This window comes from Mastomys coucha, unplaced genomic scaffold (assembly GCF_008632895.1).
Source record: "Mastomys coucha isolate ucsf_1 unplaced genomic scaffold, UCSF_Mcou_1 pScaffold9, whole genome shotgun sequence".
Taxonomy (NCBI): Eukaryota; Metazoa; Chordata; class Mammalia; order Rodentia; family Muridae; genus Mastomys; species Mastomys coucha.
This window is the reverse complement of record NW_022196915.1, coordinates 81,752,587-81,765,941: the sequence shown is the minus strand read 5'-3', so window position 1 is coordinate 81,765,941 and position 13,355 is coordinate 81,752,587. Positions and strand designations below refer to the sequence as shown.

General features: G+C 35.9%; 1 protein-coding gene across 1 annotated transcript in view; it reads left to right on the top strand.

Moving 5' to 3' along the window:
• Positions 1-13,355, top strand: part of Klhl1 (kelch like family member 1) — a 375,629-nt gene that overhangs the window by 145,556 nt on the left and 216,718 nt on the right. Inside the window, exon 3 of the mRNA XM_031361505.1 lies at positions 7,823-7,959. Within this exon, the coding sequence (XP_031217365.1) occupies positions 7,823-7,959 (137 nt within the window). The remainder of the gene's footprint in view (positions 1-7,822; positions 7,960-13,355) is intronic.

The window sequence follows — 13,355 nt, the reverse complement described above, 5'->3', positions numbered from 1 at the left end:
GTTGCAGCTGAAGATTCCAGTGCATTGTAGATGCCAGTAACATGAGATGATCACTAAGAACAGCAGCAGCAGTAGAGTGGATCAATCTTAGTGTAGATTTCTACTGAGGGCAAAGCTGGAGAAATAATGCCAGCCCTTTGGATGAACCCAGAAGATCATGTGTGGATTTCACACATTGAAACAAGAAGCTGTAACATTGATGTTGCCTTGGTGACCCCAAGATGTTTGAGATGCCATGACCATGGGCTATTTGCTGAGGAAAGCAACTAACAGGGAGTAGAGCCAACACAGGAGAAAGAATTTTGTTGCAGTCAACAAAGATGAAAAAGGAGTTGGAGATCTGAAGATCACTTTGACATCAGATATAGAGATGCAGAGTTTGGAGTTTGCCCAGCTAGTTTCCTGTCTTGCTTTGGGGATTACAGTTAAGTGATTGGATGAATATCAGAAGAGACCTTGAACTTTGGACTTTTAACCTTGTTGAGAGTATATAAACTATCAAGACTTTGGAAATTGGACTAAACATTTTACATTATGGCATGTTTAGGTATGGTCCCCATAGACTCATATGTTTGAACAAGCCTATTTTGTCTAAGGAGTGGAATGTAATGATCTGGATATGCTTGGGCTAGAGAGTGACAGGTATGGCCTTGTTGGTATAGGTATGTCACTGTGGGTATGGGCTTTAATATCCTACCTGTAGGTTGGTCTTCTCTTGGAGGCCTGCAGATGAAGATGCAGAAATCTAAGCTCCTCCTGTACATGCCTGCCTTGACTCTACCATGCTCCCACCTTGATGATACTGGATTCAATCTCTGATTCTGTAAGCCAGAACCAATTTAATGTTGTCCTTTATAAGACTTGACTTGGTTATGCTGTCTGTTCACAGCAGTAAACTTCAGTGGTCCTCATTTGGCAGGCCTCTGATAGTTATCTGTATAGTTTGGGATTGGCAGGTCTGATGAAGGTGGGCAGTGAGGTGACTGGAGAATGGAGGCTCACCTGAGATAGCAGGCTTCACAGGACAGCTTGGTACCCCAGAGGACTAAGATTACACTAAAGATATGTGGGGAATGGAAGCTAACCTGTATGTTTCAGGCTCTGTAGGTCTGATGCAGGTGGATGGAGAGGTAGGGGGAGAATTATGTCTTTGAATGCCAGAAATGAAGACTGTGTGAAGATAAAGAGGAGAGGGAAGAGACATTACATAGCCTGGCTTGGTAACACCAAAGCACAGAAAGCAGGTGTGCAAATTTGTGGATAAATTGTTCTTAGAGGAAACGAAAATTTGCAAGAGCAGAGGAACGAAATGAAACAAAGATTAAACCTTATCTCCTTCAGCATTCTAGGGAGATAGAGGATTTACTTGATGCACATTAACATACTGTACTTCACAGAGGCAGCATTTTAGGCCATGATGTAGTAGTATTGGTTACTTTTGGGTCCATTACTTGTCTAGAGGTGAGAATCCTGTTGGCAGATGTGGAGCATGGGGCCTTCATGCTACATGCTACATGAAGCATTTTGGAAGAAGTATCCTTTTTCCTTGGCCTTATGTTAATACTGATTTAGGATGTCTGAGCCGTATAAGGAGGACATAGACCTAGAAGAAACTAAAAGATAGGTTTGTGTTGTAATTAACATAGAGAAAGTAGTTCAAGGAAACTTTTAGGTCATCTGGAAGAAACCTAATGGCACATCAGCAATTGGAAATATGACAGTGTGAACGTAAGAAAATTACAGGCAGTACACTGAATTTTGTATAAAGACAGTCAAATGCTGGTAGAAAATTCAGCCAATAGTCTTTTCTTTTTTACAGGCATTTCAGTAGCACGGTAAAATTTAAAGCCATCATACAAATTATTAATGTAGTGCTAAAAAAGTGATTTTGCAAAAATGAATATTAAAGCAATGCGCAGAAGTCCACATTAGTCTACAGCAAAGGGCAGGTCACATAGTAGAAGGATGAGAAGTCACTGAATAGGAGGTAAAGGTGAGATAAAAAGAAGTCTGCACTTCTCCAATTTAACTAAAAGTAGATTTAAAAGTGGGATACAATTCACAGACCATATGAAGATCAAGAAGAAGGAAAACCAAAGTGTGGATGCTTCAGTGCTTCTTAGAAGGGTGAACAAAATACTCACAGGAGAAAATATGGAGACAAAGTGTGGAGCAGAGACTGAAGTAAAGGCCATCCATAGACTGCCCCATCTGGAGACCCATCCCATGTACAGTCACCAAACCCAGACACTATTCTGGATGCCAGGAAGTGCTTGCTGACTGGATCCTGAAATGGCTGTCTCCTGAAAGGCTCTCCCAAATTCTGTCAATTACAGAGGCAAATGCTCAAATCCAACCATTGGACTGAGCACGGGGTCCCTGATATAGGAGTTGGAAAAGGGACTGAAGCAGCTTAGGGGGTTTCCAGCCCCATGGAGGGAGCAACAGTGTCAACTTGTCTGATCTCCCGGAGCTCCCAGGGACTGGACCACCAGCCAAATAGTACACATGGAGGGACCCATAGCTCTGGCCGAATACGTGGCAGAGGATGTCCTTGATGGACATCAGTGGGAGGAGTGGTCTTTGGACCTGAGGTGGTTTGATGCCCTAGAGTAAGGGAATGCCAGGGAAGTAAGGCGGGGAGTGGGTAGGTGGGTAGAGAAATACCCTCATAGAAGCAAGGAGAAGGGGGATGGGATGGGATAAGGGGTTTCTAGAGTGGAGACCTGGAAAGGGGGTAACATTTGTAAAAAAAAGAAAATATCAAAAAAAAAAACAAAAAAAAAAACAAAAAAAAAAATTGTTATTCCTGTGCAGCTGCTTACAGAAGCCAAAAGAGGGCACCACATCTGCTAGAGCGACAATTAGCATGTGGTTGTGAAACAGCTGACATGGGGGCTGGGAACTGAATTGGGTCACTTGGAAAAGCAGTCTTTGCTCTTAACTGCTGAGACATCTCTGCAGATCTTCTTCCCAAATCTTAAATGATATACTAAATTAACAACCTTAATGAAGGTGTATAAATATACTGTGTTTTGAAAAGATTTATGCATCTACACAATGGAGTACTACTGAGCTATTAAAAATAATGAATTTATGAAATTCTTAGGGAAATGGATGGATCTGGAGGATATCATCTTGAGTGAGTTAACTCAATCACAAAAGAACACACATGGTATGCACTCTCTGATAAGTGGATATTAGCCCAGAAGATCAGAGTACACAAAGTACAATCCACAAACCACAAGAAACTCAAGAAGACCAAAGTGTAGATACTTCATTCCTTCTTAAAAGGGGGAACAAAATACCCAAGGAAGGAGTTGCAGAGAGAAACTATGGAGCAGAGTCTGAAAGAAGGACAATCCAGAGACTGCTACACCTGGGAATCCTTCCCATATTCAATCATCAAATCTAGACACTATTGTGGATCCAGGCAAGTGTTGGCTGACAGGAGCCTGATATAGCTGACTCCTGAGAGGCTCTGACAATACCCAACTAATACAGAAGTAGAAGCTCACAGTCATCCATTGGACTGAGTACAGGGTCTCCAATGAAGGAGCTAGAGAGAGGACCCAAGAAGCTGAACTGTTTGCAGCCCCTTAGGACAAACAATATGAGCTAACTAGTACCCTTAGAGCTCCAAGGGACTAAAACTCCAACCAAAGAGTACATATGGTGGGACTCATGGCTCTAGCAGCATGCATATAGCAGAGGATGGCCAAGTTGGTCATCAATGGGAGGAGAGGCCCTTGGCCTGGTGAAGGTTCTATGCCCCAGTGTAGGGGAATGCCAGGGCCAGAAAGCAGGAGAGGGTAGGGTGGTGAGCAGGGGGAGGGGGGAGGGAACAGGGCTTTGTTTTTGTTTATTTTTATTTTATTTATATTTCCTTTTTTTAAGAGGGGAACGCGGGAAAGGAGCTATCATATGACATGTAAATAAAGAAAATATCTAATAAGAAAATAAAAAAATATGTTTATATGTATAGTGCATTATACCATATGCTAATTAAAATTCAGTCAAAAGTAGAATTGCATGTAAGGAGTGTATATGGATATAAAAATACAAGACAAATCTTCAAAAAAAAAAAAAAGGAGGTTGACAGTTTCAAACATAATAAACTGAAGTGAAATATAGGAATCTTAAAAGATTCAGAACTGTATTTTAGTGACCCCAAATAGAGATTTTCCTAAGTGGCTGCATTTGCTCACTGAATCAGTTTTTGGTACAGCTTTCCCTACATTAATCGAAGCTAAATATGCACAAGTATAAAGATGTTAACTATTGCCAAATGTTAAATCAAGATTCTAATTCAAATCTTTTGTGTCACTAAATCTAAATGCAGAATTAGTCTTTTCACTTCACTATGACTGAGCTGGCAGCATTTTCCTAGAGGTGATACAGAATTTATTTGACTCAAACTTGCACAATGTAGGTCACAAAATATTTTGCTTTCTAAAATGTAATCTGCCTGTAATACAAACTCAGTGTGTAAGAACACGCTGATTTAATTTATGTTGAAATACTTGTTCCTGGAGAGATGCCCAACCTGAATGATGTTTATGGAGACATCTACTATTTATTATCTGATGTTTATGGAGGTGTTTACCGCTTAAATAAACTTTGATAAAACTGATCACTTCACATTCACTTATTTCTTTGGGTTGCACTAAACATTTTAATATTTCTAAGCTTTTTAAATAAAATTAATAATTACTATTATAGATATTATTTTATGTGTGACTATGTTTTGCATACATGTATGACTGTGTACTACATATATGTTTGATATCTTCAAAAGTCAGAAGAGGACATCATAGCGAATGGTAGGAATCAAACCCATTTTCTCTGAAAGAGCAGCCAGCATTTTTAACTGCTGAGCCATCTCTCTAGCTGATACTTTTATTTATCATTTGTTCATATTTTGTAACTAGGTCTATTTTGTGGTCACTCTGATTTAGCATCCTGAAAGATGAGAAAGCAGGTATAAGCTATTTGGGCTGGCTTTAGGTTTATAAAAGTAACAATGAAAAACATTCAAAATACTTTTTGTTATATTGGTATATAAAAATAGCAAATGATTTATTTTTATTTACTGGAAAACAAGGTGTTGTGCATGAAATAAATGACAATATAAACTATGAAATACTCTGAATTTTTAAAATACATTTTAAGAGACACAGTGGGAAATGAATTTGATGAAAAGATGAGACTATGAATGCAAAAAGTTTGTGATCTATGGTTTAAAATGGTCAACCTCACTATTATATAAGTTCAGGAAATTAAGGTAAAGGTAACTATGGGTTAAAACACACATGCACACACACGCACACATACACACACACATGCACACACACATGTCATTTGTTGTTGAAAAAAACACGTTTGAGTGTTGTATGTGTCACTGTGAAAATGCTAAAAATCCTAAAAGGAATCTAAAGTAATTATAAAGAAATGGTATATTACAATAGGAAAAAGTTTGAAAACCAATTTTCTATTAAAATTGATAGAGTCTAGATGATAATGAAGTAATATCTTTTTTTATATATGATCAAAGTAGATTTACTATCCTTCCTTAAGTAAAAATATTTTATGATTTATTGTAGATGAAACTAGAAAAAATATAATACATGAAAACTAGGAATCCCTTTGTCCACAGAGCTACACTAAAATAAGCCTAAAGAGAACATTTTCTACTCTTGACAGGAAATTGATGCTTTAAAGAAAAATAACAAATATTAGTAAACAAGAGTAAATATAAGTTTTTATTACCAAATACACATAATATATTTAAATCCTTGTTGAAGAAGAATTGAACAAAAATTATCATACTGTAATTTCATAAAATATTCATTAAATGATACAAATGTGTTTGATGACCAGTTAGTGTTGGTTAAAGCAGGAAATCATGAAGTCATATAATAGTCAAGGGAAATGTGTAACTTAGTTTTTAATGGCTCATTGGGTACATTTTATATTATACTTTCAAAAGCTATATTTTCATTATGTAGTTTATTTTTAATTCAATCCTGTGCAACAATTTCATGAATATATGCAGTTTATCACCACTATATTCATTCTACATAACCCTGTCTTTTTCTCTCTTGATGCTTGCTTACTTGGTTTTTCTTTTGATCATATTCTTCTCCCACTTCAAGTTTGCTTGTTTTGACCCTTTGAAGGTAAATTATTGTTGCATATATGAGCACAATTAAGAAAACTAAATCTGGGAGATTTATTAATAACTACATCAGTGAATAAAATGATATGTATAACCCTTCCCTAGAAACAATTAACTGCCAGTACTTTCTCAATTTCTAACACTCCCACCATCACAAATGTTAGAAAGTTAGAACGATGAAGGACACATTCCTTCCCTTCCTCCCCTTCCCTTCCCTTCCCTCCCCTCCCCTTCCCTCCCCTCCCCTCCCCTTCCCTTCCCTTCCCTTCCCTTCCCTTCCTTTTTCTTTTTTTCAAGCCCAGTTTAGGGGTCTGTAGCTGCTGTGTGTTTCTGGTTCTAACAGCAATGCCTTATACAGAAAAGAAGACTTTCATAACAATACTCACTCTGTAGGCTCTTTCTGTTTTAACTTCTTTATTATTTGTGATTTTCACATCAAGCCCCCCAGTCCCACTTATCTACTTGTCCCTTCAAATCCAACCATTTCCTGCAAGAGCATCCTCTTCCATTAACACACATAAAAAGTCATCCGAACCCAAAACCAACCAAATAAGCTTCCACAGTATGTCACACAGTAAACCTTCTTCTCCCTCTTCTAAAACACCCCAATATCCTCAAAAGGGGTTGTAGACACCTCTCATTTAGAGTTGAACACTCAGATCTCACTTATTTTCAACAGGTCAAGTCTTTTCTATACCCACCATCCAGTGTATAAAAGGGGCTTCTCTGCTCAGGGCTAAATAGCATTAGACTCTAGGTGTAACCCTGAATGTTTAAAAGGATGAGTGGGTACATGTTCAATTAGCAAAATAACAGTCATAGATTTAGTCTGTGTCATGGACAGTGACTGGCATTTGACTAGGTTTACAGTAGCAAGCTTTGTATTCCTTATCATAGAACAGGTATCAACTACAGTCTGTGACTATCTCAAAATCAGTCATACTATGTGCATACAGTTTTCATAAGGAGATGTGTATTTCCCAGCAGATCAGTATTATAGTATGCAGATTCTAAACAGTATAGAAAAAAATGAACCTTTCTTCCTCAGAAGCCTACATTGCTTTTAATAGTATAAATATTTGGAAGGATGTATGCTAGTTGGCAAAAAAAAAAAAAAAAAAAAAAAAAAAAAAAAAAAAAAAAAAAAAAAAAAAAAAAAAAAAAAAAAAAAAAAAAAAATTCCCTCTCTGTTCCAGGTTCAGATTCTGTATCCTGAATCCAAAATTCATGTTTTTTTTTGTTTTTTATTACTTTTTGTTTGTTTCTGCATCAGGGTTAGAGCATATAATTTTGATGAGTAAACAAGAAGAATGGTTACAGAGAGTTTTTTTTTTTTTTTTGATGCTTCTGAAAAGTGCTGGCAAATAATTCAAAACTTGCTAAAGGTTTTGAAAACCTATGCCTTCTTGGAATATCAGTACATACCCATGCAGGGCACCTCTGTTTTATCATCATAATCATTATCATCATCATTATTATCTTTTAAATTTATTTATAAATTTAGAATTTGATCAAATTGCTGATGGTTGATTCATTGTTCTACACCTTGTCTGCTGAACTGTGTTTTGTGATTATGTCAGTTGCCTAAAATAGAACCTGTGCCTCTTTCAGGCTTGTCCTGAGCTGTCTCTGTTCCTCTTTCAGGCTTGTCCTGAGTTCTGTTTCTGACTATTTTGCTGCAATGTTCACAAGTGATGTCTGTGAAGCCAAGCAAGAGGAGATCAAGATGGAAGGCATAGACCCCAATGCCCTCTGGGATCTTGTTCAATTTGCATATACAGGTACAGTAAAATATTTACAATATATTAATACCATGTTCATTTTAAAACTACTTTGGATTTTCAAAGCTAAAAAAAATGACTGAACTTGTATCATTAAATTTTTAGTTGCAGGCTACATATGGGGAAAGACTGGTCTTTATGTTTAGTAAAATGAAAAATCTATAAAGATACTGTTTTTTATATTTTTCACACAATATTTATACAAGATTAAATACATGAATAAAATCAGTATTGAGGATGGAATGAAATTAAAGTAAAATAAGAGAGTTAATTATTAAATACAAAGTTCTTATCTCTGTAGTTGGCCAGAACATTAATCATATGAAATGATTTTCTTTAGAAATATGAGTTAAGGTAATTTTTATTTTTCTAATTGTGTTCATTTAATGTTAAAAATATTTATGACCTTTATATTGATTTGACAACCGAGCTGAAAGCTACAATAATGATAGGTAGAATTTGGAGAATCATTATCCCTAGACATTTGAAAAGCTTTTCTAGTTTACTGTATTTATATATTCCTTTGGATATTACATTATTTGAAAATACATAGTATTGTAAATTTTGTGTTCGTCAAATATGTGCAATTCTGGGCTAGACCAAAGGAGAATGATTTAACTAATAAAGCACCTTTTTCCTCACCAGAAGATCTTTTCTTTTTCTTTCATTTTTTTAAGTACACATTGAGTTACAAGGAAGAAGGGGGATTAATGTCTAAAAGGGGATATATAAAGAAATGATGAAACACATGAACCTTGCATATAGAATTTAAAATCAGCTTCAGCTATGTGATGTAAAATCAGATGTTTCCTGTCTCAAGAATTTAAAATATGCTTAAACAGGCAAAATTTTCACTATAAAAATCTAAGACTTTTTGAAAGCTATTGTAATAGTGAGAGAAGACCTTGATTCAGTCTGACGATAACTGGATTAAATTAAGGGAGCAAGCTTTTTAGCCTTGCGATGGGGAAGAAAGGACACGAACTCCTTTTATTGTCTACTTAGGCTTGCAGAGAAATCGTCATCTTTGCATATCTTTGTTGTAGAGAGTAGTCTCAGCACTTACCAATTCCCTGAAGGTTGTATTTCAAAGAACTCAGAAAAATGCTCTTGAAATATAAAGCTCGAAAAAGTTTTTTGAAAAGACATCTCAAAGAAATAGAGAAAATATATGTGCAATTCAGAATATTCTGAAATAAATGGTTTTAGGAAAATTAAGGTCTATGAGCATTAAAAAGCCTGTTATTTTTTTTCTCAAATGGAGGGGACTATTCAGAATGTCACAATTTAATTGCAATCTGTTTAATCCTCTGAACTCATCAGACATGGACAACAATCATATCAGTCAATCCTGGATAAGTAGTGACTCACAAAACCATTTCAACCCCTCCATGGGCTACTGGTGTATTCTAGGGGAACTAGGGGAACTTTTACAATAACATGAGCTCACCAGTCTCCAGTTGATGTTTCAAAAACTGATGGTCTCAAATATGATTCACATTAAAGTCATTGAGTTACAAAGAGGAGTCGATATGAGGAGGGAGCTAACAAAGAGGAGGAAGTGTTAATAATGAAGGGCAAAGACAGGACTGTAAGGGTGTGAGAGGAACCATAATTAATTTTATAAGTGTATGAATTTTTTAAATAGGAAAATTAATAAATGTTATTTTTAAATTAATATTTTTTCTAGAATGGGGGAGGTGTAATATACCGAATATTTTAGGAATCCTTCCAGAAAGAAAAAAGGCACAGCACCAATATCCAGTTTCCATGCACTGGCCAACTTACCTTTGCATAGAACAAAACTAGGCCAAAGACACTCGCTAACTTATTGGACAAGGTTAGATGTTGTTTCAAAGCTTCCTGCTGAGAGTGATGACCCACATATGGCTCTGCTTTTAGAAGAAAGCAAGAATAGAAATCTGCCTCCCAGTAGCACTGATATTATGGACTCCCCCCCACACACCAAACATATTTGTACTGTGCCCTTTGCCTATAAAAACAATTATATTAGGGGATTGATGTATTTACAATTGTATGTATTCATAAGTATATTAGATATAAAATGAATTTACATGGTAATATTACAGAGCTTGTAGGAATGATATCAATTATATAGTTGGCTTTATTACATACAATGCAAAACTTAACGGAAGAAGGCAAGTGTTCATTTCTACAAATAGGAAACAATACAAGATTTCTACATGTGTCAAATTAGCAGGCTACCTCTGTGATCTAGAAGGCTACTTTAAAAAGACCTAAAATAATTCCATTCCTCTAAAAGAATGAGCAAGTAGGAAAATAAAATAAAATAAAATAAAATAAAATAAACTGTTACTTGAGAAACTTTGCTTTAACTTTTTCCTCCCCTGTGCCAGTTACCCAAAGGGAGTCTTGAGCTGGTTCCTTTTCTTTGTCAGTTAAAAAATTAAAAGGCAGACAAAATCTGGAACATGACAGGTAGCAATAGAGAAAAAGGAAATAGAAACAGACAGAATCATCTGTTGAAGAAAGGTTTCTAGTAGGGGTGAGAAAAGACGTATAGCAGGAAATAAAGATGAAAACCCTCCAAAAGGCAGAATGGGAAACGGGAAATCCTGAATTCAAATCCGAGCTTCCTCTTGAGTGCTGGTGGTCTTTTTTGTTTCATATGGTGCATTTTCTCATCTAATTTAGGTTTGTCCAATTTCAAGAAAGACAGGATGCTGATTGGTCTGTTGAGTAAATATGTCCTGATAGTAAATATGTCTATCAGCAAGGCCTTATTGGCAAACAACCACAAGACCTATGTTTACAGAGTTTTAAAGTTTTTAATCTCATCTCCAAACTTTGAAGAAGAAGCTGAGTGCCTTGGAAGTTCATCATCTTTATTGCCTAATCATAGCCCCCTCACTATTTGCCCCCATCTTTGAACAATGTAGGTTTTAATGATTGTAGAGTTTGAGAACCTTCAATATAGAGAAAGAAAAGCTGTCCAGTGGGTGGTATTCTGCTGACATGAGCTGATGCATTGCAAAATATAGGAAACATCTTCCCAAATTCTTACCTATATTAAGGATTTAAATGAGAACAATTGAATTAAAAGTAAGAAAAATCAGCAAGAAGTAAATAAAAAACAATGCTTATGATTTTTTTTTCTATCTGCTATGAACCAAGAAGTTCAGGAGTTTTACCAAACCAAATAAAATGAGTTACTTTGAGGAACAGTACATAAAAAAAGATAACCTTGAGGGGTGGAGTCACCCACCAATCTCAAAAATAGTAACCCAGAATTGCTCATGTCAAAAGGAAATGCAGGGGCAAAGAATGGAGCAGAGACTAAAGGAAAAGCCATCCAGAGACTGCCCCAATTAGGCATCTATCCCATCTGCAGACACCAAACCCAGACACTATTGTGGATGCCTAGAAGTGCTTGCTGACAGGAGCCTGATATAGCTGTCTCCTGAGAGACTCTGCCAGCACCTGACAAATAGAGATGTAGTGTTCACAGCCAACCACTGGACTGAGCACGGGGACCCTCATGGAGGAATGAGAGAAAGAGCTAAAGGAGCAGAAGGGGTTTTGCATCCCCATAGAAGGAACAACAATATCAACCAATCAGACCCCCATAGATTCCAGGGACTAAACCACCAACCAAAGAGTACACATGAAGGGACCCATGGCTCCAGTTGCATATGTAGCAGAGGCTAGCTTTATCTGGCATCAGTGGGAGTGGAGGCCCTTGGTTCTGTGAAGGTTTGATGCCTCAGTAAAGGGGAATACTATGGTGCTGCAGTAGGAGTGGCTAGATGAGGGAGCACAGTCATGGAGTCAGGGAAGGGGGGAGGGTATAGGGCATTTGTGCAGAGGAAACTGGGAAGTGGAATGGATAACATTTGAAATGTAAATAAATAAAATAACCAATAAAAACATAGGTTTACAAAGTTTATAACAACAAGGTATGATTTTTTTGTTTTTACTGAGCAAAAACATATACAAGCAAGAGTAACTATCTCTTCCCCATTTTTTCTTTCTTCTTTTATGTCATTATTTTAAATAGATTTTTTTCTCATACAATATATTTTGATTATATTTTCCCCTCAAGGACCTCTTGCCCATATCCCCTCCACTTCTCTACCTAATTAAAACAAAAACCTTCCTTTCATGAGAACACAAATAAGCATACAAAATAATGGTAAAAATAATAATATAATGTAAAGTAAAGAGAAATATAACAGAATACAATAAAATAAAACAACAGAAAAGAAATTGCCTTGTTTCAGATTTTTGCATTTCTGGGAAACAGAAACTTAGACATCATCCCCAAAGTGCCAGTTTGCATCCTGTCTGGAGTGAACCTAGCTCTGCCAAACTCTGTCCTCTTGGACATATATATGAAATGAAACAAAATGAAAATTTATTATCATTTGTGTGTTTATAAAATTAAAAATTGGTTTTAAGTAAAATGGTAATTTAAATATGAAAATTAAGTTTCTCTTGTTACTAGATCATATCATACTATTATCCTTTTACAAGCTCCAATATTGTATAGATATTAAGAGACAATTTATATTCATTGAAACAATGATATTAGTCATAAGGTTAATAACATTTTTTTTAAAAGATTTATTTACTTATTATGTGTAATTACACTGTAGCTGTCTTCAGACTCTCCAGAAGGGGGAGTCAGATCTCATTACGGATGGTTGTGACCCACCATGTGGTTGCTGGGATTTGAACTCAGGACCTTCAGAAGAGCAGTCAGTGTTCTTAATCACTGAGCCATCTCTCCATCCCCAATACCATTCTTTTGATTAGACAACTAAAGAAGTTCAAATTTTGTCCTTAAAATTTTTCCATTTATTTGTATTTTCCATTTATCTTTTAAAATTCTGCTTATGACACTGGTGATTTTTATTGAGTCAAGTCACATACAAGTAAGAATATACATATTTTCCCCTTTTCTTCTGTTTCTGCTTTTGTTAAAAATAGATATTGTCCTCATATAAATATATGCTGATTGCATTTTACCTCCTGGCCTTTTCCAAGATTCTCCTTAATTCCCTAACCAATCAAAGTAATACCCCTTCATTTTTAACTAGAATACAAATGGACATGGAAAATTAATGGATAACAAATTAAAATAACAAAAAGCAAATGTGCTAAAATATAACATAATAAAGAAACAGACAAAACAGGACCCAAGGACAAGCACCAAGAACATATAAGGACACTAAAACACAGGTGGAAAGATACAGAAACTTGACACAAACAAACTCAGAAACTAGAATATCAGAAGAATTGTAGAGGAGAGAAAAAGCCCAGACAAAGTACAGTAAGATGCATTTGAGCTACTTCATTTTTTTTTTTAAATTTACTTAGCATGAGCCATCTAACAAGTGAGACAACAATGGAAA